The 21,197-nt window shown below is 72.1% G+C and overlaps 4 protein-coding genes across 10 annotated transcripts; 1 reads left to right on the top strand and 3 right to left on the bottom strand.

Annotated features, from left to right (window-relative positions):
• Positions 1-17: 17 nt before the first annotated feature.
• Positions 18-7,364, bottom strand: ERBB2 (erb-b2 receptor tyrosine kinase 2). Its single transcript, XM_082332070.1, has 26 exons — positions 7,167-7,364; positions 6,901-7,087; positions 6,441-6,578; positions 6,267-6,335; positions 5,679-5,791; positions 5,444-5,585; positions 5,256-5,372; positions 4,957-5,083; positions 4,802-4,875; positions 4,640-4,730; positions 4,363-4,562; positions 4,155-4,287; positions 3,957-4,047; positions 3,719-3,879; positions 3,585-3,632; positions 3,314-3,452; positions 3,091-3,213; positions 2,915-3,013; positions 2,645-2,830; positions 2,414-2,569; positions 2,230-2,305; positions 1,995-2,141; positions 1,806-1,903; positions 1,560-1,730; positions 1,075-1,348; positions 18-945 (listed from the first exon to the last, which is right to left on the bottom strand). Exons 1-26 carry the CDS (start codon positions 7,299-7,301, stop codon positions 602-604), a joined length of 3,639 nt encoding a protein of 1,212 aa, XP_082188196.1. The 5' UTR covers positions 7,302-7,364; the 3' UTR covers positions 18-601.
• Positions 7,365-11,885: 4,521 nt separating this feature from the next.
• Positions 11,886-15,723, top strand: PGAP3 (post-GPI attachment to proteins phospholipase 3). 7 transcript variants are annotated; one of them, XM_082332221.1, is made up of 8 exons: positions 11,886-12,102; positions 13,005-13,102; positions 13,203-13,325; positions 13,790-13,852; positions 14,012-14,073; positions 14,188-14,324; positions 14,424-14,628; positions 15,228-15,436. In XM_082332221.1, the coding sequence occupies exons 1-8, from the start codon at positions 11,904-11,906 to the stop codon at positions 15,289-15,291; spliced, it is 951 nt and encodes a 316-aa protein (XP_082188347.1). In that variant the 5' UTR covers positions 11,886-11,903; the 3' UTR covers positions 15,292-15,436. The 7 variants fall into 7 exon arrangements, with proteins under 7 accessions (XP_082188347.1, XP_082188346.1, XP_082188344.1 ...); XM_082332220.1 differs by having other exon boundaries at positions 13,173-13,325; XM_082332218.1 differs by lacking the exon at positions 14,012-14,073 and having other exon boundaries at positions 15,228-15,723.
• Positions 15,724-16,222: 499 nt separating this feature from the next.
• On the bottom strand, positions 16,223-18,176 carry PNMT (phenylethanolamine N-methyltransferase; the record flags this gene model as incomplete). The annotated part of the gene is made up of 3 exons (XM_082332120.1): positions 16,223-16,658; positions 17,614-17,821; positions 18,023-18,176. 3 exons carry the CDS (start codon positions 18,174-18,176, stop codon positions 16,223-16,225), a joined length of 798 nt encoding a protein of 265 aa, XP_082188246.1.
• A 1,120-nt stretch (positions 18,177-19,296) lies between these two features.
• Positions 19,297-20,766, bottom strand: TCAP (titin-cap). Its single transcript, XM_082331587.1, has 2 exons — positions 20,581-20,766; positions 19,297-19,950 (listed from the first exon to the last, which is right to left on the bottom strand). The coding sequence occupies exons 1-2, from the start codon at positions 20,727-20,729 to the stop codon at positions 19,695-19,697; spliced, it is 405 nt and encodes a 134-aa protein (XP_082187713.1). The 5' UTR covers positions 20,730-20,766; the 3' UTR covers positions 19,297-19,694.
• Positions 20,767-21,197: the final 431 nt, after the last annotated feature.

Here is a 21,197-nt window from a genome sequence, read left to right as displayed (position 1 = left end):
CACGCAGACAAGGGCAGTAGAAAAAAAAAAAACAATGTACAATTATCAAATATACATCTCGGTGCGATACAGTCGGCTTCAAAAGAATCCAGGAGGAGCCCGGACGCGGGCCCGGCGTCCGCCTGCTCTCAGTGCAAGTCCGTGTGTCCCGGCACGGCTGGGGTGCCGGTGGGGAGGGCGGCGGTGGCGGCAAGGTTCGCGGGATGAGCCGCACCGGGACAGCCCTGCAGAGGTGGGTGGTGGCGGAGGAGCCTTTGCGGTGACGGTGGCAGGTTGTCCTTCGGGCTGCTCCCGGTCACAGTCCGAGCACCGTCTGGTTCAGTGCAGCTTGTGGGTCACCTGCGCCGGTGCGCAGCTCTGGGGGGCCCGCAGCAACACCTGGCACGAAGGGTGACCCCTCTCTGTCCCCACGCGTGCTGCCACGCTGTCCCACAGCGTCCTGGGCTTTCCCAGCCCTCCGTGGCCGGCGTCACCCTGCGCCGTTAGCATGGACACTGCCAGGCAGAGGGGACAGCCACCAGCCCCACGTCCACGGCTCGCCGTGCCGTCCCTCCCCAAGCTGCCTCGGCGAAGTCAGGGGGGGTCTCTCCACGGCCCGGCCCTACGCGGCCGCGTCGTCGGGGCCGGCCAGGCCGAGGTACTCGGGGTTCTCAGCCGTTGGCGTCGTGCCGGGGCCGCCCTTGGGGCCGCCGGCCTTGGCGGGGTCCTGGTTCCAGTAGTAGGGGTTGTCGAAGGCCTGGCTGAAGGGGCCAGGGGCGGGCGGGCCGGGGGGCACCAGGTACTCGGGGTTCTCCACGGCGTGGCCGAAGGGCCCTGGGAAGGGGTGCTTGGCTTCCTTGATGAGCCCGTTCTTACCCTGGTGCCCCTTGGGCTTGTCCGGTGGGGACGGGGGCACGCGGGGGTGCCGGGGTGGGGACCGTCGCTCCCCGGCCTGATTCACGTACTCTGCAGGGACGAGGGGTGCGTTAGGAGCCACCGTGGCCGGGCTGGGAGAGGGGGCGGGTGGGCAGCCCCCAGGGAAGGGTGCGCGCTCAGCCAACCCCTCCTGCAGGGTCCCAGCCGTCCCCTCCCTACCTGGCATGGCGGTGCGAGGGGCTGGTGCGGTGAAGCCCTCGGGGTCCAGGCCCTCGCTCTCCTTGGCCGACAGCCCGGTGGGATCCTCGCTGTACCGCGGCAGGGCGCCGGGCTCCCGCGCCGCCGGGCTCTGCAGGGCCACCTTGGCCCCGCCGTCCCCCTCCGGCACCTCCGGCACGGGGCCCTCCGGCCCCTCCGCCAGGCCCTGGGGTGGGAAGGGGAAGGCGGCCAAGCCCCCACCCTCCTCCACGTCGGCCGGGGTCTCCGCCGTGCTCTGGGTGCAGGAGAGGGCGCGGCGTCAGGCACTTGCAGCCCAAACCGAGGAGCTGCCTGCAGACGGGCTCCCTGGGCAGCGCAGGGGCAGCTTTGCATCCCGCATCCCCCCAGCTGCAGCCTTGCCCTGGGCTGCCCCAGCACTGGGTCACCCCACACCTCTGCCGGGAAAGGGGGGCTCCTGCCTGGCCCCCCCACCCCGGCCCACCTACCCGTGTGGAGGAGATGCGGCTGCGGTAGGTGGTGGAGGTCTCGGCGCTGAAGAAGCCCTGGTGAGGGACCAGGTACTCCTCGGCGTCCACCAGGTCATCCATGTCCTCCTCCTCGAGCAGCGCCCGGTAGAAGGTGCTGTCGATGGAGCCGGGCAGCCCGACCATGTCGTTCTGGGGGCGAGGGCAGCGGTCAGTGCCCGCACCGGGGCGCTGGCAGGGGGACGGGACCCCCAGGGACCCGCGTACCTGGATGACCACGAAGCGCTGGGGGTCCCGGGCCATGCGGGAAAACTCGGTGACCAGCTCCCGGAACTTGGGCCGGCACTCGGAGTCGATCATCCAGCCTGGGGCAGAGCCGGGCGCTGTCAGGGCCGGGAGCGAGGTGCCACCGCGGCGCCCCGTCCCCGTGCCCTGTCCTTGTCCCCCACCCCGTACATTTCACCATGATCATGTAGACGTCGATGGTGCAGATGGGCGGCTGCGGCAGCCTCTCGCCCTTCTCCAGCAGGTCGGGGATCTCCCGGGCGGGGATCCCGTCGTAGGGCTTCGCCCCGAAGGTCATCAGCTCCCACACGGTGACGCCTGGGGGGATGGGGGTGAGCAGTGCCCTGGGCCCCCTGCGCCCCCCCCCCCCAGCACCGAGCCCGGGGATGGGGCCACCCCGACGTACCGTAGCTCCAGACATCGCTCTGGTGCGTGAAGCGCCGGCGGAGGATGGACTCCAGCGCCATCCACTTGATGGGGACCTGGGACAGGGAGGATGGAGAGGTAAGCAGGACTGGGGGGGTCTGGCTGTCCCCGAGGGGGGGACATCACGGTCCCCATCACTCTGTCCCTGCGTCCCCAAGCCCCACCTTGCCGCCGTCAGCGTGGTACTCGGTCTCATCGATGTCGAGCAGCCGGGCCAGCCCAAAGTCGGTGATCTTGACGTGGTTGGGGCTCTTGACGAGGACGTTGCGAGCGGCCAGGTCCCGGTGCACCAGCCGCACCTCCTCCAGGTAACTCATCCCCTGGGGGGGGCGCGTCAGGCTGGCCCCAGCCCCCGCCACGTCCCCCCCCAGGGCCCCCTGGACCCCTGGTCCTACCTTGGCGATCTGCACACACCAGTTGAGCAGGTCCTGGGAGCCGATGCGGTCCTTGTTCTCCCGCACGTAGTCCAGGAGGCAGCCATAGGGCATCAGCTGCGTCACCAGCTGCACCGTGGAGGTCAGGCAGATGCCCAGCAGCCGGGACACGTAGGGGCTGCCCACCCCTGCCATCACGTAGGCCTCCTGCGGGCAGGGTTAGGGGGTGGTCAGGCTGGGCAGGGGCTGCCGCCGGCACCGCTCGCCCGCCGGCACCGCTGGCACACTCACATCCAGGATCTCCTTGTTGGCTTTGGGCGACGTGTTCTCCCGCAAGACCTTGATGGCCACCGGGATCTTCACGCTCTCCCCGTCGGGGATCCAGATGCCCTGGGAGGGGGAACACGGGTGAGGGGGTGCGGAGCAGGGAGGGTCCCATCCCGCCGGTGGCACCCCCCACCCCTCACCTTATAGACAGTGCCAAAAGCGCCGGAGCCCAAGACTTTCACTTTCTTGAGCTCCGTCTCCTTGAGGATCCGCATCTGGGCCTGGTTGGGGAGGGCCCCGCTGGGCGTCAGCGGCTCCACCAGCTGCGGGACACAGATGGGTGAGGGGGGGCAGGGCTCCTGGCACCCCCCCGCACTGGGGGTCTGTCCCCTCCAGAAGAGCCACGGGTGCCAGCGTCCCCACCTCGGTCTCCTGCAGCAGGCGCCGCATGGTGTGCTTCCGCTCCTGCTGCCGCCGGCGCTTGACGCAGATGACGGTGATGAGCAGGAGGACGACGACCAGCAGAGCCCCCACCACGCCAGCGATGATGGACGTCACCTGGCTGCGGGACAGAAGGTGACCAGGGCAGGGAGATGCTGACGGGGTGGGGGTCTCGGCTGGAGGAGCCCCCCGGCACCCAGAGGGCGGGGGTCGGGGTGGGGGTCAGGGTGGCACAGGGCACCCGCGCTCGTACCTTGGCTTCTGGTCCACGGGACAGCCGTCCTCGTCCCGGATCGTGCACCTGGGGACACAGCGTGCAGCAGCCCCCCGTCAGCAGCCCCCCGCCACCCCCTGCCCGCGCCTGGCCTGCCCCCAGCCCCGACTCACGAGTGGGTGCAGTTGGTGGGGCAGAGCTGGCAGACGCCATCTTCGTCCGGGTACTTCCAGACGGGCACGAAGGAGGCGTCTGCCTTCACCCCGCTGGGGCACCGCCGCACGCACTGCTGCGCGTCCTTGTAGTGGGCACAAGCCACGCACTGGTCCGCCTCCTGCGGGAGGGGGGGGTGTGAGGGACCCAGGCGTCCGGGGCTGCCCCCCACCCCGCTGTTTACCCCCCAATCCTCACCGATCCGAAGCAGGTCTCGGTGCCGTTCTGGGGCTGGCACTCGGGGTGGCAGGGCAGGCACCGCGTCCCGTTGGCGTGCTCCCGGACGGCTCTGCGGGGCGAAGGGACCGTGGGGTGGGCATGGGGAAGGGATCCCGGGCCCCCCGCAGTCGGGGGGGGGGGATGCTCTGCTTGCCGTCCCCAGGGCTCGCCGCTTACCCGTCCAGGAGGTTGCAGGAGGCGACGCACTCCTGGCCACGCAGGAACCGCTCGCAGGCGACGCACTGGGTCGGGCCGGGGCCCCAGCAGTGCCCGTGGGCGCAGAGGTGGAAGCAGACCAGCCCCTCACTCTCTGTGGGGGAGCACCGTGAGCAACCAGGGGTCCATCAGCTCCCCCCCAGCCCCGTCACCCATGGGTGCTGCTTACCGCACTGCTCGGGAGGCTTGTTGTGGGTCTGGAAGAGGCGCTGGCGGGGGTTGCGGAAGATGCTGCCCCAGGGCACCTTCTGGAGGAAGCAGAGCTGGGGGTTGTGGTGGACGAGCACCATCCCGCTGCTGATCTCCTGCAGGGCGCGGAGCCCCAGCGCCTGCACCGCCAGGTCCCGCAGCGTCAGCGAGTAGGCACCGCTGCCGAGACACCGCCGGGTGAGCACGCACGGCCCCCGCCGTGTCCCCACGTCCCCCCGTGTCCCTGCCCCGCTCACTTGTGCAGCACGCGGCCCCGGATGACCCGCAGGTTTTGGAAGACGCCCAGGTCCTGGAAGCCGGGTGGCCAGGCGGCGATGTAGAGGTATCCTGCGGGGAGCTGAGCGTTACCAACCCGTGCTCCCCCCCAATCCGCAGCCCCCGGCTCCCCCCGCTCTCACCCGTCAGCTCCTCCAGGCTCTCGAAGATCCGCAGCAGTTTGGGGTCCAGGGGTGGCGTGTTGGTGCTGGGGTCCCTGCCGGGGACGGGAGGGAGGTTGGAGGGGGCAGGGGGTCCCAGCAGCCGCCTGCGGCCATGGGGGGACCAGGGCACTTACCCAGCAAAGGTCTCGGGCAGGAAGGCCAGGCTGCCGAAGATCTTGGTGCAGCCGGTGAAGTGCTGGATGTTGGAGGCATTCACGGCATGGACGCCCTTGAGGAAATCCACTCCCAGCCCGTAGCACACTGGGGGGGCAGAGCGGGGCTGGGGTGCTCTGCCGGGACCCCCGCTCCCCACAAAACACTCGCTGCTCCTGCCCTACCAGCCATGGAGGGGCCCCCCCAGGGCATGGCCGGCAGCCCCCGCGCACCCCTGGGGTCCCCAGAGCCCCCCCAAAGCGCTGCGGGGGCTGCTCACCCTCCGGGCAGGGCTTGCTGCACTTCTCGCACTTCTGGACGTTGTTGACGGTGACCTCCTGGCTGTTCTGGGGGCACACGAGGGTGCAGGACCCCACCTCCGTCGCAAGGTAGTTATCTGGGGGGCACCGGGGGGGTCAGGGCCGTGGCGGCATGGCACTGGACCCCCCCCACCGGAGTGGTACTCACAGGGGCACTGGCTGACGCAGCTGGCACCGAAGGTGTAGCGCCCGTCGCGGTTGGGCACCGACTCGAAGGTGTCCGAGTTGTAGATGACGAGGGGGGGACAGTGCAGCTCGCAGATCCCGCTGCGGTTGAAGTTCAGGCACGCCTGGGGGGGGACAACGGCTGGCGTGAGACCCCAGCGTGTGTCCCCACCCCGGGAACCCCCCGTCCCCGGTGCCCCCCCGTCCCCGGTGCGCACCAGGCAGTCGGAGTGCTTGGGGCCGGTGCAGCCGGCAGCGCACTGCTCGTGGCAGCAGTCCGTCGGCTTCGTGCCCTTGCAGCGCGGGCAGCCATGGCAGATGGTCTTGGTCACTGCGGGGGGAGAGAGGGACACGGTGGGGACGGGGACCCTGATGGCTCCCACCCCCAGGGGATGTGGGGGTCCCCAGGATGAGGAGCTGGGGGGTAGGCGGGTTCCCGGGGGGGTCCCTGTGGTGGGGATTCGGGTGCCAAGTGGGGGCAGTGGGGATCCGCAGGGCAGGGATTTGGGGGGGTAGGCGGAGGCCGCCAGGGGAGGGATTTTAGGGGTCTCTGGGGCAGGGATCTGGGGGGACAAGTGGGAGTCTCCAGAGCAGGGATTCTGGGGAGCCCATGGGGCGTTTGGGGGGCAAGTGGAAGGTCCAGGGGGTCTCTGGGGCCAGGATTTAGGTGGCAAGTAAGGGTCAATGGGGCAGGGACAGGCGCAGGGAAGGAGGCTCCCCAGGGATTTTGGAGGGGCTCGCAGGTCAGGGGCTTTGGGGGTCCCGGGGTGGGGGGGAGCAGAGCTGGCTGCAGGCCCCGCACTCACGCGTCTGGCAGTCCTGCGGCCCCTCGCCCCAGCAGCGCCCCTCAGCACACAGCGCCTGGCAATCGGGACCTGCACCGGTGGAAGCCGTGAGCCGGCAACGCCGTGGGGGCCGGCAACCCCCCAGGCCCCCTCCCTGGGTACAACCCACCCCCCCGCCGGGGTCCCGGTGCTCACAGCTGCGGTTGCGGGTGTTCTCCACCTGGGTCTCATCGCGGAGCTCGTTGTGCCGGTGGAAGATGTCGGACCAGAGGATGGTCTCCTGGAAGCAGAGCTGGGGGTTCCTCTCAATGCGCACCCCTCCCTTCAGGATCTCTGCATGGGGACAGGCGGGGGGGCGTCAGCATGGGGACACGGGGGTCTTGCAGCCCCATGGGGACTCCCAGCCCTGGGCAGGGACCTGGAGCCCCATGGGGACACGCCGTCTCGGGCAGGGACCTGCCACCCCATGGGGACACCCAGCCCCAGGCAGGGACCTGGAGCTCCAGGCAGGGACTACTGGGGACGGGCAGCCACAGGCAGGGCCAGCAGCCCTGTGCACCCACCCCAGGCAGGACCCAGCAGCTCCCAGGAGCAGCGACCCGCAGCCCCGAGCACCCCCCGCCGGGAGCTGCCACCCCGGGGAGGGGTCCCCGACCTGTGAGGCGCCGCATGCCGAGCTGGCGCAGCCCTGGCGTGCCGGAGGGGCCGGCGTTGCCCATCACGGCCAAAGCGTAACGCTCCTGGAAGAGCTGCGTCCCCCGGATGATACGCAGGCTCTGCAGCTCCAGCTGGCTCACTTGGTTCTCCGCGATGAGCACGTAGCCCTGCACCTCCTTGATGTCCTGGGGACGGGGGGACAGGGGTGAGGGGCCAGCCGGACCCCCGCCGTGCCCCCCCCGGGGTGTTTCTCCCCCTACGCACCTTGAGGAAGGTGGTGTCGGCGTCGGGGGGCAGGTAGGTGAGCTCCAGGTTGCCCTGCACCACCTGGCAGCCCTGGTAGAGGTGCCGCAGGGTCTCGTAGTGGCTCTCGGGGCTGGAGGGACGCAGCAGCTTCATGTCGGTCCCCGTGCAGACTGCGGGGACGGAGCGGGAGCTCAGCGGGTCCCCTCGCACGGCCCGTCCTCGCCCCCGTGGGAAACCGAGCCGGCGGCAGCACCGGCCTCCGCAGGAAATGCTGCGGATCCGGCGGTGGCCGTTTATCTCCGGGGCTGCTCCCAACAGCTTCCGATGGGCTTCCTGGATCGCCGTTCCCCCGGCTCCCGCCCCGGCACGCGGCAAAGCTGCTCCCGCTTTGGCACCGGGCCCCGCACGAGGGACAGCCGGGGGCCGACGTCGCCCCGTGCCTGCGGTGGGCGTCGGGTGCTGCTTGGGGGCCAGGCTGGGACCCGCAGACCCAGCCGCGCCGTGGCGGGGGCCAGAGCGGGGGCCGCAGGCAGGAATGCTCTGCCCACGCCGGCGGGGGGGCCACGCCGAGACAAGACCCGATTGTTGAGCGGCGACGGCTGCCGGAGCTCAGCCAGCCCCATCCTACGGGGGGCTGCTGGCCGGGGGACCATCCCCGGGGCATCGAGGCGGGCGTGGGGCGCAGGGTGGGGGGCACGGGAGCCCGCCCTGGGCCGCGGGCCGGGTGGGTGAGTCACGGCCGCGGGTGGCACAGGGCCCCCAGCCGCCCGCTCCCGGCAGGAACCGCCTTTTCAGGTCGGGCGTGTTTGGGGAGCAGCGGTGACGCAGGGCTGGCGGGCACGGCCCAGCCCCGGCGCGCCTGCGGCCCCCAGCGCCCCGCCACCACGCTGGGACAACGCCCCCCACACCAGACCCCAGCCCGGCTCCGACACCGACCCCGGCACGGCTCCAGCACCGACCTTGCCACCGCCCCGGCACAGCCCCAGCGTCGGCCCCAGTGCCACCAGCCCTGAGCCACCACTGTCCCCTCCCCGGGCGCAGTGCAGGGGCACACGGAGGCACACGGGGGTCAGGCAGCCATGCCCTGCCCTCCGCTTAGTGCCGAGGTTTGGTGTCCCGGTCCCCGGCTGGAGGGGGCTGCCAGCCGTGCCGCGGCTGAGTGACAGCCCCCGGTGCCGGCAGCTGCCTGCATGGCCTCATGGCTGGGGGAACCAGGCTGGCAGCCGCCGCCTCTGCCTACTCCAGGGCCACCGAGCCAGGGAGACCCCCCCGGGCATGGCCAAGATGGGGGAAGCCCCCCGAATTTGGGGTTCAGCTCTCACCCCACCGCGGTGGCCTTGGCTGTGCAGTGGAGGGACCCCCATCCCGCCCGGGAGGAAACCACACCGTCGTGGCGAGCAGCCAAAGCTCAAGGTCTGCCCTCCACCGGCCCCGCGGCGCTGGCAGACGATGCCACGGGCTTTCCCAGGGCGAAGGGCAGGCGGGACGGGCGAGCGGCAGCGGCAGGGCCAGATCCTGGTGGGATCCCGGCTCCGTCCCATGGGCTTCGGCCCTGCCTGCTCCTCTGGGTCCCTGGCCGGGCACCGGGAAGGGCAGTCAATGATCCATCCTGCCTGGATCGCTCCGGCAGGCAGTGCCACCGCGGATCGCCCCGTGTGCCCGCAAGCCGCCACCGAGGCATCCGGCAAAGCCCATCGGCCATGTGCCCGCAGGGCTGCCCCTGCTCCGGTGCTCCCCGAGCTGGGGCTGCCGGTCATCCCCTCCCAGCCAGCGCACGGATCCGGCCCCAGGGACAGGGTTGGGGCTGTGGGGACACGCCAGTGTGTCCCCAGTCCAGAGCTGGGAACTCCCCAGCACAGCCCCTCTGAGCAGGGCGAGCCGTGGGGTGCCAGGAGCAGAGGGCACCCATTGAGTCCCCACGATCCCGCACCGGCTCAGCCCCACCGGGTGTTTGCTTCCCAAACCCCCCCCGGTGCCGGACCTGCCCCCCAACACGGGGCTGCCTGCAGGCAGGCCTGGAGCAGGTAGCAGGGTCAAACCCTGCCGGGGGCTTTTGGGGTTGCTGATGCCCACCTTGGGGCCACCGATGCCCACCTTGGGGCCACCAGCCCCGTTCCCGTCCCCTGCCAGCCCCGTCCCTGCGTGCCCGGCCGAGGCCCCGGGGCAGGCAGGGCTCCTGCCCGGGCTGCTCCCGCTCCCTCCCGGCCGCTCTCCCGGGCTGGGCAGGGTGCGGCACGTCGAGAATGTGGATGGGAGCGACGGGGACGCACCCACCCACCCACCCACCCGCTCCGTGGGGCACCGCGCCTGCCCTGCGCCCCGAAACCTCCCCTCGGCTCCGGGAGGGGAACCCCGGGAATTTGGGGTCCGTCCTCCCCCCCGTCCCCGTTTCCCCGGGCGTTACCGGAGCTCCGGGAGCGGCTGCAGCCCGGGGGGGGGGGGGGGGCGCTCGGGGAGGCACCGGATCCCCCCAAACTCCCTCCGGGGCAGCGGACCCGGGGCTCGGCCCGCTCGGGGAGGCCGGGGCGCAGCGGGCAGGGCAGCCCCGTCCGGCCCAGCGCCTCCCAGTCCAGCCCAGTCCGGCCCCCAGTCCCTGAGGGCGATCGCGGCGTGGGGCCGCCGGCGCCGCGCTGCCCGCGGCGGGGGGGGGAGACACCGGATCGGGGAGGGACGGGGGGGCACGGTCCCGTCACTTTGAACCCAACAGCCCCCGGGCACGCCGGGCCCCCCAGCCCGGTGCCCCCCGGTTCTCCCCCCCCCCCGGTGCCCCCCGCTGCCGGTCGCTCCCGTGCAAAACTTTGCGCAAAGTCCCGTGGCCCGGTGTCCTCCCGGTCCCCGGTGTCCCCTCGGTCGCCGGTGCCCCCCCCCCCGCCCCGGTGTCCCCCGGTCCCGGTCGGACCCACGGACCCACCTTCGGCGGCGGCGGCGGGGCAGAGGGCGGCGAGCAGGAGCCCGGCGCAGAGGCAGCCTCCGGCGGGGATCATGGTGCTCAGCGCGGGCCGCGGCCCATGGTCCCGCCGGCCGCTCCGGGAAAGTTTGCGGTGCGGAGCCGCCGCCTCCCGCCGCTCCCGGGCTCCGCCTCGCGGGGCCGCGCCGCCATCCCGGCCCCGGGCCAGGGCGCGCCCCCGCTCCGCGCGCGCTCCCGCCGTCCCGGACCCCGCGGGACCCCCCCGGTCCCCTCCATCCCCCGGGAGCACCGGGGGACCCCCCCCCCGCCCACCCCCGGCTGCAGCGCACCCCGCTCGGTGCGGGACCCCCCGGCCCCGGTGCTCCCCGCTCCCGGGGTCCTGGCGCAGCGCCGGCGGCAGGGAGGGGGTGCGGAGGCTTCGCCGTGGGGTCGGGGGGGGGGGGACGGACACGGGACGAGCCCCGTCCCTGTCCTCTCACCTGTCCCCCCCCGGGGCTGTGGCTGTCACCGGTGCAGGGGAAAGGGGACAGCGGTGCCCCCCCCCCCCCGGGTCTGGGGGGGACAGTGCCGGGGGTGCGGGGGACAGGGGTGACACCGGGGATGGTCCTGGGGTGGTCCTGGGGTGCAGGGACAGTCCGGGGGTGCAGGGGACAGGGGTGACACCGGGGATGGTCCTGGGGTGCAGGGACAGTCCGGGGGTGTGGGGGACAGGGGTGACACCCAGGGGTGGCCCTGGGGTACAGGGACAGTCCGGGGATACAGGGACAGTCCGGGGGTGCAGGGGACAGGGGTGACACCCGGGGGTGGTCATGGGGTACAGGGACAGTCCGGGGGTGTGGGGGACAGGGCTGACACCCGGGGCGTTCCTGGGGTACAGGGACAGTCCCAGGAGGTGTGGGGGACAGGGGTGACACCCAGGGGTGGTCCTGGGGTATGGGGACAGTGCAGGGTACGGGGACAGTCCGGGGGTGTGGGGGACAGGGCTGACACCCCCGTTCCTGGGGTACAGGGACAGCCCAGACCGCGGGCACAGCCCAGCACCCTTCCCTGGGTCCCCGACGAGGTGGCCCGGAGCTGGCGCTTGACACCCGCCCTGGGCACAAGCCACGGCTGCAGCTCCATGTGCCACCCTGGGTGCACCGGGGCGGGGGGGGACTGGGACGTGGGGTCCCCCGGGAGCACCGCAGCCCGCGGTGGGGACCCCCTGGCCGGGCAGGGCCGGGCGTCGCAGCCGGGAGCAGCCGCGCCGGGGGCCGGGACAGGACCCCCCTGCGTGGGGCTGGGGCTCCCCGCCATGTCCCCACCCCGTCCTCCCACATCTGCCACCCCGGCCGCCCGCAGCCCCCGAGAGAGAAGGCGGCTGGGCCGGAGAAGGAGCGATGGCTCCGTGGGGACCGTGCCCGTCACCCCAAGCCGGGCCAGCGGCCGCCCCGGCACGGCGGGGCGGGGGGCAGCACCGCCCCCGCGTCCCCCGTGTCCCCAGCCGCTGGCAGCCCGCGGGAGGGAGGGCAGCCACTTCGGGGTCCTCGCCCCACGGCCCCCACCCGGGGTCCCGCCGGCACGGCCCACCCCGAGGCCGGGCAGACCGCGCCACGCTGCCCCCGGGCCCCGCAGGTCGCCGGGGTCCCCGCACCCCCCCGGGCCACGCCGTGCCCCAGTGGGGGGGATATATCCCATGAGCCTCTGCGGAGGGTGCCGGGGGGGGGATATATCCCATGAGCCTCCCGCCCTGGGGAACTGTATCCCAGCATCCCCGCAGCCGGCGGAGGCGCTATATCCCATGGTGCCCCGCGCCACACCCCCGTTTCCGGGGTGGGCCGGAAGCGGCGGGGCCGGGCCGGGCGGCGATGGCGGCCGGCGGCGCGGCTCGGACCGCGCTGCTGCTGCTGCTGGGGGCAGCGGCGGCGCCGGGCCCGGCCCGGGGCTCGCAGGGGGACCGGGAGCCGCTGTACCGGGAGTGCCTGGGCCGCTGCGAGCGGCAGAACTGCTCGGGGGCGGCGCTGCGGCACTTCCGCGCCCGCCAGCCGCTCTACATGGGCCTGACAGGTACCGCCCCCCCGCGCCCATTGGCTGCCGGGCTGGGCCGCGCCCCCGCGGCTGGCAGGCCCCGCCCCTCGCGGAGGCTCCGCCCACTACAAGACCACGCCCCCATCGGAGGCCACGCCTCCGCATAGGGTGGCTGGGCGGGAGGGGCTGGGGCACTGGGCCGGACTGGGAGGGACGGGGCCGTACTGGGGCTGGACTGGGGAGCGCTGGGCTGTCCTGAGGCCTGGCTGGGGGGTGCTGGGCCGTACTGGGAGGCACTGGACCAGACTGGGGCTGGACTGGGAGGCACTGGGTCCAGCTGCGACCAGGCTGGGGAGCACTGGGCTGGACTGGGATGGACTGGGCCATGCTAGTTCTGTACTGGGGGTCACTGGGCTGTGCTGGGGCTGTGCTGGGGGGCATTAGGCCATGCTGGGGCCATGTTGGGTGGCACTTGGGCAGTATTGGTGGATACTGGGCCATGCTGGTGGCTGTTGGGCCATTCTGGGGTCATGCTGGGCTGTGTAGTGGGGTGCTGGGCCATTCTGGGGGGTCACTGGGCCATTTTGGGGGGACACTGAGCCATACTGGGGGCCACTGGACTTTACTGGGGGAGGTGCTGGCCTCTGTTGGGCCACTTTGGGGGACACTGGGCTGTACTGGGGGTTGCTGGGCCATGGTGCTGGGAGCCGCTTGGGGAAGGCCTGGGTGTCCTGCCTGCGCCCAGCACAGAGGGGGTCCCCCAGCCCCGCAGGGTGACCCCCACGCACTCCCCTGAGCCGGGTCCTGGCACTCCCAGCGCCTGTCGTGGTCTGACCACGCAGCCTGATGGTCCATACTGGGAGAGACTGGGAGGGACTGAGCGACCCGGGCAGGGGCCGCGCCAGCCGCCCCCTCCCACCGCTTCGCCTCCCCGGCTGCAGGCTGGACCTGCCGCGACGACTGCAAGTATGAGTGCATGTGGGTGACGGTGCGGCTCTACGTCCAGGGCGGCCACAGGGTGCCCCAGTTCCACGGCAAGGTGAGTGGGGGGCCCGGGGAGGGGGGCCGGGGTCCCCCCCACACGCTGACCCCCCCGTTCTCCCTTGCAGTGGCCCTTCTCGCGGTTCCTGTTCTTCCAGGAGCCGGCCTCCGCCTTCGCCTCCTTCCTCAACGGCCTGGCCAGCTTCGTCATGCTGCTGCGCTACAAAGCCGCCGTCCCCCCCGCCTCCCCCATGTACCCCACCTGCGTCGCCTTCGCCTGGGTGAGCCGTGACCCCCCTTCCCCTCCCCGGGGGGGCTGTGCTGCGCCCCACGTCCTCGCTGCTCTCTCTGCGGGTCTTCTTGCAGCCCCTGTGGTCTCCCCTCGTCGCAGGGACCCCCCCCAGGATGACGGGGGGTGGTTTTGGGGGGCACAGCCTGCGCTGGCAGAGCGGCACCGGGCCGGCAGCGCTTCCCGGGCCTCCTCTGCCAGAGCGCGGAGTCTCCGGGGCTTTTCAATAACCAGCTGATCAGCAAACCCCGCACAGCTCCGGCTGCTGCCGCTGCCCCGGCCGCCGGCGCCTCCGCATCCAATTTTCAGGACCCTCGTCTTCCCTAATGAGGCTGACGAGCTGCTGAGGGGGGAGCGTGTCCCAGGCGGGGAGCTGGCACTTAGCTGGCAGCGGGGGCCGCTCAGCCTCTCCCTCCCCGCTCCGGGTTTCCGCCTCTCACGCCACCTCTCCCGCAGGTCTCCTTAAACGCCTGGTTCTGGTCCACCGTTTTCCACACGAGGGACACGGCTGTGACGGAGGTGAGTGGCACCCCCGGAGCCAGCGTGACCGTGGGTTCGTCACCCTCTGTCCCCAAACCCGTGCTGGGGTCCTGTCGTTCAGCCCAGCTGGGGGGGGGGACCGCGTGCCCTGGCCCTCCTCGAGCTGCCGGCGCGGCTCACCCAGCCCCGATCCCGCAGAAACTGGACTATTTCTGCGCTTCGGCCGTCGTCCTGCACTCCGTGTACCTGTGCTGCGTCAGGTGAGCCCCGCCAGCGCCGTGGGGCACCGAGCCGTGGGGCAGGGTGCTGGGGACACCGGTGGCGGCCGGTCCCCGGGGCTGTGAGTGACCCCTTCCTCCTCCTCACCCCCCCAGGACGCTGGGGCTGCAGCGGCCAGCCTTAATCAGCATCTTCAGGGCCTTCCTCCTCCTCTTCCTCGCCTGCCACATCTCCTACCTGACCCTCGTCCGCTTCGACTACGGCTACAACATGGCTGCGAACGCGGTGATAGGTGAGGCTGGGACCAGGGGGGCTGGAGCCGGGTGAGGGGGCCGTGCCCACGGACGGGTGCTCCCCTCTCCCCGTGTCCCCCCCCCCCCGCTGTCCCCAGGGCTCCTCAACCTGGCGTGGTGGCTGCGGTGGTGCCTGCGGAACCGCCCGCGCCTGCCCCACGTCTGGAAGTGCGCGGCCGTGGTGCTGCTGCTGCAGGCGCTGGCGCTGCTGGAGCTCCTCGATTTCCCCCCCATCTTCTGGGTGCTGGACGCCCACGCGCTCTGGCACATCGGCACCATCCCCCTCAACGTCCTCTTCTACAGGTCAGTGCCCCCCTCCCCGGCACCCCTGCAGGGTGCTGGGGGCCCCCTCTTTTTAAAATATGGGTGCTGGGGGCTCCAGGCTTTCCCACAGGGTGCTGAGTGCCCCCCTTTTTGAAACTGGGGTGATGCTGGAGGCCCCTCTGTTTCCCATGGGGTGCTGGGCGTCCCACCCTTGAAACGGAGGTGCTAGGGACCCCGCTCTTGCCCCCGGGGTGCCCCTCTCTTACCCATGCTGTGCTGGGTGCCCCTCTCTTGAAATTGAGGTGCTAAGGGCCCCCCATTTTGTCCATGGGATTCTTGGTGCTCCCCCCTTAAAACTGGGGTGCTGGGCCCCCCTCTCTTGCCCATGGGATGCACAGTGCTCCCCCTCTTGAAATCGGGGTGCTGGGGGCCCCCTTTGTGCCCGTGGGGTGCTGGAGGGACCCTGCTGCTGCTCCCCAGGAGCCCCGGGTCTGGCTGTGCTCAAGGGGGGTTTTGGGGCTCCCCCGATCCCCTGCCTTCCCACCCAGCGCTGCCAGCCGGAGGGGGCCCCCCAGGGCCGGGGGGCTGCGGCCCCCCAGCCCCCCCTCAGCCCTCCGTCTCCCCCTCCCTCTCCGCAGTTTCCTGATGGACGACAGCCTCTACCTCCTGAAGGCCAACTCCGACCTCTTCAAAGCGGACTAAGGCTGCCGGGGGGAGCGCAGCCCTTCGTGCCCCCCCCGCCATCCCGCCCTGTGCCAAGTGACCCCCCAGCCCCCCCGGCCACCGCCTCCTTCCCCCGGTTGCCTTCGGAGGTTTGCTTTTCTCTCCCCACCTCTCCCCTCCCCGGGGTGCAGGGGGGCCAGGCACCCCCGCCGCTGGTTGCACGGGGGCCAAGGGCAGCTGAGCCCCCCCCCGGTCCCCCCCCCGGCTGCCGGTGCCGAGCCGGGGGCCCTCCCTGCCGTGGAGCGCGGCAGCCGCGAGGTGGCAACGGCTGCTGGGGCCCACGGTGCCGGGGGGGGACGTGGGCGGCCGGGGGGGGGCCTTGCTGAGCCCTGCTGGCTCTGGGGTGGCTTTCGCAGGGGGGTGTGGGGCTGGAGCGGTGCCTTGGGGCTGGGGGTGCCCCCCCGGGGATGCGGCCCCCCCTCGCCCGAGCGTGTTGTGGGATGTGAATAAAGCTGAGCTCGACCTGCGCCGTGCCTGGCTCTCGCCCCCCCGAGCCCCCTCCCTGCCCCATTCCCGTTGCTGGTCCCGTGGGGCACCCCGTGTCCGCCCTGCCCTGCACCCCATTTCCCACCCTGCTCTCACCCCCTGTGCCCCAAACCCCCTCCCTGTACCCCAAACCCCCCTGCCCCGCACCCCGTACCCACCCCACCGCACGCCCCCTCCTCACCCTGTCCCGAGCCCCCATCGCAGCCTCCCCGCTGCCCCCCCCGGCTCCCTGACCCCCCCGGGACCTATGGGTGCCCCCCTCCCCAGGGTCCCCTCTCCCCGCAGCCCTGAAGCAGTGCCAGGCCGTGCAGCTCGGGCTTTATTGGGGGCAGCGGGGGGAGCAGCGGGGCTGGAGCAGCGCGGGTCGGGGGCCCAAAATCTGGGTTTTGGGGTGAGGGGGGCAGGTGCCCCCCGGGGGGGTCCCTCAGGCCTCCAGCGGCTTCTGCGCGTGGGCGAAGAAGACGCCGTCGACGTCATCCACGCCGGTGCGGAGGGCGGGCGGCATGGCGTAGGAGCGGAAATCGCGGAGGGCGAAGCCGGCGTCGGCCAGCGCCGCGCGGACGTCATCCTCCGCCAGCGGCACCACGGGCAGGCGGGCGGCCCCCGCCAGGTAGAAGGACTCGCCCAGGGCCCCCAGCAGCAGCGCGTGGCCCCCCGGCCGCAGCAGCGAGCCCACATGTGCCAGCGCCCGGGCGAAGGCGGCCCGGTCGGGGCTGACGGCCTCCAAGCAGAAGGCGGAGAGCACGGCGTCGGCCGGCGGGCGCAGCGGGGCACCCAGCGGGTCCGGCCGGTGGACGTCGATGGGCAAGATGCGGCGCAGCCGGCCCCGCAGCCGGCGCTCCTTCTCCTGCCAGGGCTCCCTGCGGGGAGGTGGGCGTCAGCGGGGACGGGATCCCCTGGGGATGGGGAGGGTGGGATCCCCTGGGGATCAGGCTGGCACCCACAACGATGTGGGGATGGGATCCTGCAGGGATCAGCCCAGCACCCGCGGGGATGTGGGGGTGGGATCCTGTGGGGGTGGGATCCTGCAGGGATCAACACAACGTGCACAGGGACACGGGGCTGGGCTCCTGCAGGGACCAGCCCAGCCTCTGCAGGGACGTGGGGCTCTGATCCCGTGGGACTGGGGGACAGGATCCTACAGGGACCAGCCCAGCACCTGTGGGGACATGGGGAGGTGATCCCATGTGGACTCGGGGACACAACCCTACAGGGACCAGCCCAGTGTCCACAGGGACATGGGGCTCTGATCCCATGGGATTTGGGGACACGATCTTGTGGTGATCAGCCCGGTGTCCGCAGGGACGTGGGGCTCTGATCCCATGGGATTTGGGGACACGATCTTGTGGTGATCAGCACGGTGTCCGCAGGGACGTGGGGCTGTGATCCCATGGGATTTGGGGACACGATCTTGTGGTGATCAGCCCAGTGTCCGCAGGGACGTGGGGCTGTGATCCCATGGGATCTGGGGACACGATCTTGTGGTGATCAGCCCGGTGTCCGCAGGGACGTGGGGCTCTGATCCCATGGGATTTGGGGACACGATCTTGTGGTGATCAGCACGGTGTCCGCAGGGACGTGGGGCTGTGATCCCATGGGATTTGGGGACACGATCTTGTGGTGATCAGCGCGGTGTCCGCAGGGACGTGGGGCTGTGATCCCATGGGATCTGGGGACACGATCTTGTGGTGATCAGCCCGGTGTCCGCAGAGACGTGGGGCTGTGATCCCACGGGCCATGCAGCTGTGATCCTGCAGGGCCCCCCCCGGCGCCAGGTTCCCCCACCGCCCCGGTCCCCGCCCGGCGCAGCCCTACCCGCGTCCCTCGATCTTGCAGACGTGCCGGATGAAGGGGCTCCAGTCGAAGGTGCCGGGTTCCCCCCGCGCCCAGCGCCCCAGCTCCTCCCGGTTCACCGCCAGGTAATCGGTGGCCACGATCTCCTCGAAGTGGTCGCAGGCGCTCAGCAGCTGGTAGATGGTGGGGCCCGAGCCCACGTCGATCAGCGTGCGCCCGCGGATCTCACCTGGGGGGGGGGCCAGGACACGGAGGGGGTCCCACACCGAGCCGGGCACCGGCGGGGGGACGGGGGCAACCAAGGGGTCCCACCCAGGGAGGGAGCTGGGAGCAGGCAGGGTGGGTGCCGAGGCGCTCTCCCACCCCGTGCCTCAGTTTCCCCACCCCGCTGCGAGGCGGGGGGGGGGGGGGCTTCCCCGGCACCCCTCACCGCTGGCGAAGGTCTCGGCCAGGCATCGCAGCTTCCAGGGCACCACGAACTCCTCGGAGGAGAAGTCGGCCCGGGGGGGCAGGTAGTTGTTCTGCAGGTAGGCGCGGGGGTCGAAGCGCTCGTAGCCCTCCCGGAGGGCGGCCAGGCTGCTCATGGCGAGGGGCTGCGGTGGCGGAGCCCGCCCGGCCCCAAACCCGCTTTATATCCCCGGCCGCGCTGGGGGGGCCGCGGTGAGCGATGGCCCTGCCCGGCGCGGAGGTGATGGTGGCCATCCATCGTGGATAACCAGGTTAGCGCCAGCGCCCCGGGGCCGGGGGCCGCGGCTGGGCGCCGGTGCTGCCGGATCCGGCCCTGTGCTGAGCGATAAAGCTCTTCTGCCCTCCCTGAACTGGGGGGGGGAACGGGGGGGGGACGGGACACAGGATCCAGGAATCCTGGCTCCAGTCCCTGCCTCCTGAAGCTTTTGCCCCCCCGAGATGCGGCTGGCCTCGCCGGCACCCCCCATGTGCTGCCCCAGCACCGCCTCTGCCCCGAGTGTCCCACGGGATGGGATGGGAATGGGGAGCAGATGGGGCTGGAATGGGGACTGGGATGGGGCTGGAATGGGGACTGGGATGGGGAATGGAGCCCATCTGAGCTCTCCCTGATGCCTCCATCACCAGTGAGCTGAGCGTGCTGGACCTCGGCCCATCCTCTGGCAGGAGCCAGCACCACCAACCCTGCCAGCTCCCAGCACTCCCAGCACCCTGGGCTAAGGAGCAGGATGGGACCCTGCTTACAAGACTGGGGAGAGGGATGGGGGCGGTTTAAAGATCCCAAATCCTGGCTGTGCTGGAGCTGGAGGTGGGCAAAGGTGGCGGGGACGGGCGGCTCATGGGGAGGAAGGGGATGGGGACAGGGATGGGCCCAGGACGGGCACAGGGAGGGGACAGGGACTGGCGGTGGCCCAGGGACAGCAGGATCCGGCCGGGCGGGAACAGCTAATCTGGGCGCTGGCGCTGGGGCCATCCCGGACCCTGGCACCGGCTGGGCTGGCGACGGCGGGGGGCCAGTTATGTAAGCAGCAGGTTGCCCCCTTCCCCAAGCCCCCCAGACCCCCAGAACCTGCAGGGCCCCGGGGCCCCTCCGGCTGCCGGCACGGCGCTGTGCCTCAGTTTCCCCCATTCCCCAGCAGGGTCCCGCTCCCCCTAAATCGTGCCCCCTCCCCACACCGTCTCATGGGGGCCGCGTACTCCCCCCTTTCTCCCCCCCCTCCCCGAAATGATGCCACGGGGCCAGGCTGGGCATTTTATTGCCGTACAAAGACCATCGTTTGTACAACCCCGCAGCGCGACCTGCTGCAGCCCCCCCAGGGCCCCGGTCGGCCCCAGGCAGGTTTCAGCGCTCCCCATCCTTGCACCCCCTTCTCTTTGCCAGGGAAACTGAGTCACGCCCGTGCCCGGGGCTGCCGGGAGCCCCCCGAACCGCGGGCGCCCCGTCCTCGCCGGCCTCCACGACGCCCGCCGTGGGGTGGGGTCCCAGGCGAGTGGGAGCCCACCCCCACTTGCCCCCACCCTCCTGCGCTGCCTCTTCGGGGCGGCCGAGCGGACCCAGGCGTCCGGGCCCACCCGCCGCCCCCCAGCATCAGCCTCTTGCCCCCCCCCCCGCCCCCCCCCCAGCCCCGCCGCCGCACTCAGCCCCGCTGGGCCTCGTGGGAGAGGGAGCGGGAGAGGGTGCGCGGGACCCCCGCCTTGGCACCGCGGAGGTCCGGGGGGGCGAAGAGGGGCAGGGGCAGGGTGCGGGCGTAGGGCAGGAGGTGCTGGGTCAGGGGCTGCCCCAGGCACCCGAACCGCAGCAGCCCCCAGGGCGAACGCTGCTCCAGCACCCGCACCTCCCCGCGATGCTCCAGCGTCTCCCGGCGCTGCTCGTCCACCTCCCGCCGGCACCACCTGGGCACGGGGCACTCGTGGGAGTGGGATCGGGGTCCCAGCGCCCCACGGGGCCCCCCGTGTCCTGCTCTGCCCCGCTGGGGCCACCCCACCCCGCGGGGACCGCTGGAGACCCCCATGTCCCACACCCCCCACCCCTCGGAGGTCCCCATGTCCCCGCTGGCACTCTGGAGACCCCCACAGCCTCCCCAACCCCATAGGGACCCTTGGAGACCCTCCAGGACCTGCACAGCCCCACGGGGACCACCCCACCCCACGGGGACCCCTGGAGACCCCCACAACCCTCACGGCCCCATGTGGATGCCCAGCCTCCCCCAGCCCCATGAAGACCCCCCCCCCATCTCCCCAGAGGAACCCTCCCAGTCCCCCTTGGACACCCCCCACCTCCCTGGAGCACCCATGACCCCCCAGGGACCCTTGGAGCCCCCCCCAGCCTCCTGGGGACCCTGGAGACCCCTGCAGCCCGCCCGCCTCCCCCATGGCCCCATTGGGACCCTTGGAGCCCCCCCATAGCCCCAAGACCCTATGGAAACCCCACAGCCCTTGGGGACCCTCAAGCACCCAGTGCCCCCCCCCCCCATGGCCCCAGCACCCCAAGGACCCCACCCCGGCAGCCACGGTGCCCCTCACCCCTCCTCAGGCCGGGTGCTGAGCTCTAGGTCCAGCCATTCGGCGCTGAAGGTCTCGCGACGCCCCACGTCCTCCTCCCGTACGCGGCAGCCCAGGCGGGCGCCCGAGAGCAGCCCCCCGCTGCGCACCACCGTGCTCGGCACCAGCATGCTGCCGTTGTCCCCCCCAGCCGCCCGCCCCGCTTATATGGCCCCGCCGAGGCTATTTTGGGACGTGTTGCTGGCACCGTGGGGACGGGAGGGTGCCAAGGGCCCCCTCGGGGCAAGCGGGGGGGGTGGCACTGGGGACACGTGTGTCACCCCGTGTGCGTCCGGCCACGCTCGGCCCCACGTGCCCGCTGGTGACTTGCCACCCCACGGTGGCACCCCCTGCCCTATGCTGTGTCCCCCATGGGGACGCGGGGCAACGTGACGGCACGGGCAGGATCCCTTGGCCCCGGGCCAGGGCACGTCTGGCCTTTCGCTGCCCGCCGCCGCGCTGGCACCGGCCCCTGGGACACGATGGACCCCAAAGGTGTTAACGGCTTTGCGGCTGCCCACTGCCAACGCGGTGGCCGCGCTACCCTGGGCCACCCGGCCCATGGCGGCGGTGGCCCTGCCGCTGCCCTCAAAAGGCCA

Source organism: Platalea leucorodia (assembly GCF_965183815.1).
Source record: "Platalea leucorodia genome assembly, chromosome: 22".
In the NCBI taxonomy this organism is placed as follows: domain Eukaryota; kingdom Metazoa; phylum Chordata; class Aves; order Pelecaniformes; family Threskiornithidae; genus Platalea; species Platalea leucorodia.
This window is presented reverse-complemented; position numbering and strand designations above follow the sequence as displayed.

What these genes read in the sequence shown, in the direction of transcription:
- ERBB2 (XM_082332070.1), bottom strand. Translation starts at nt 7,301, where the DNA reads ATGAAGCTGCTGCGTCCCTCCAGCCCCGAGAGCCACTACGAGACCCTG. An exon ending in CTGCGTCAGCCAGTGCCCCT is followed by an intron (nt 5,373 to 5,443) that starts GTGAGTACCACT and finishes GGTGCCCCCCAG; the next exon opens with ATAACTACCTTGCGACGGAG. An exon ending in CCCTCGCACCGCCATGCCAG is followed by an intron (nt 946 to 1,074) that starts GTAGGGAGGGGA and finishes TCGTCCCTGCAG; the next exon opens with AGTACGTGAATCAGGCCGGG.
- PGAP3 (XM_082332217.1), top strand. Translation starts at nt 11,904, where the DNA reads ATGGCGGCCGGCGGCGCGGCTCGGACCGCGCTGCTGCTGCTGCTGGGG. An exon ending in GCTCTACATGGGCCTGACAG is followed by an intron (nt 12,103 to 13,004) that starts GTACCGCCCCCC and finishes CCCCGGCTGCAG; the next exon opens with GCTGGACCTGCCGCGACGAC. An exon ending in TGCCCCAGTTCCACGGCAAG is followed by an intron (nt 13,103 to 13,172) that starts GTGAGTGGGGGG and finishes TCTCCCTTGCAG; the next exon opens with TGGCCCTTCTCGCGGTTCCT.
- TCAP (XM_082331587.1), bottom strand. Translation starts at nt 20,729, where the DNA reads ATGCTGGTGCCGAGCACGGTGGTGCGCAGCGGGGGGCTGCTCTCGGGC. An exon ending in AGCACCCGGCCTGAGGAGGG is followed by an intron (nt 19,951 to 20,580) that starts GTGAGGGGCACC and finishes CCCCGTGCCCAG; the next exon opens with GTGGTGCCGGCGGGAGGTGG.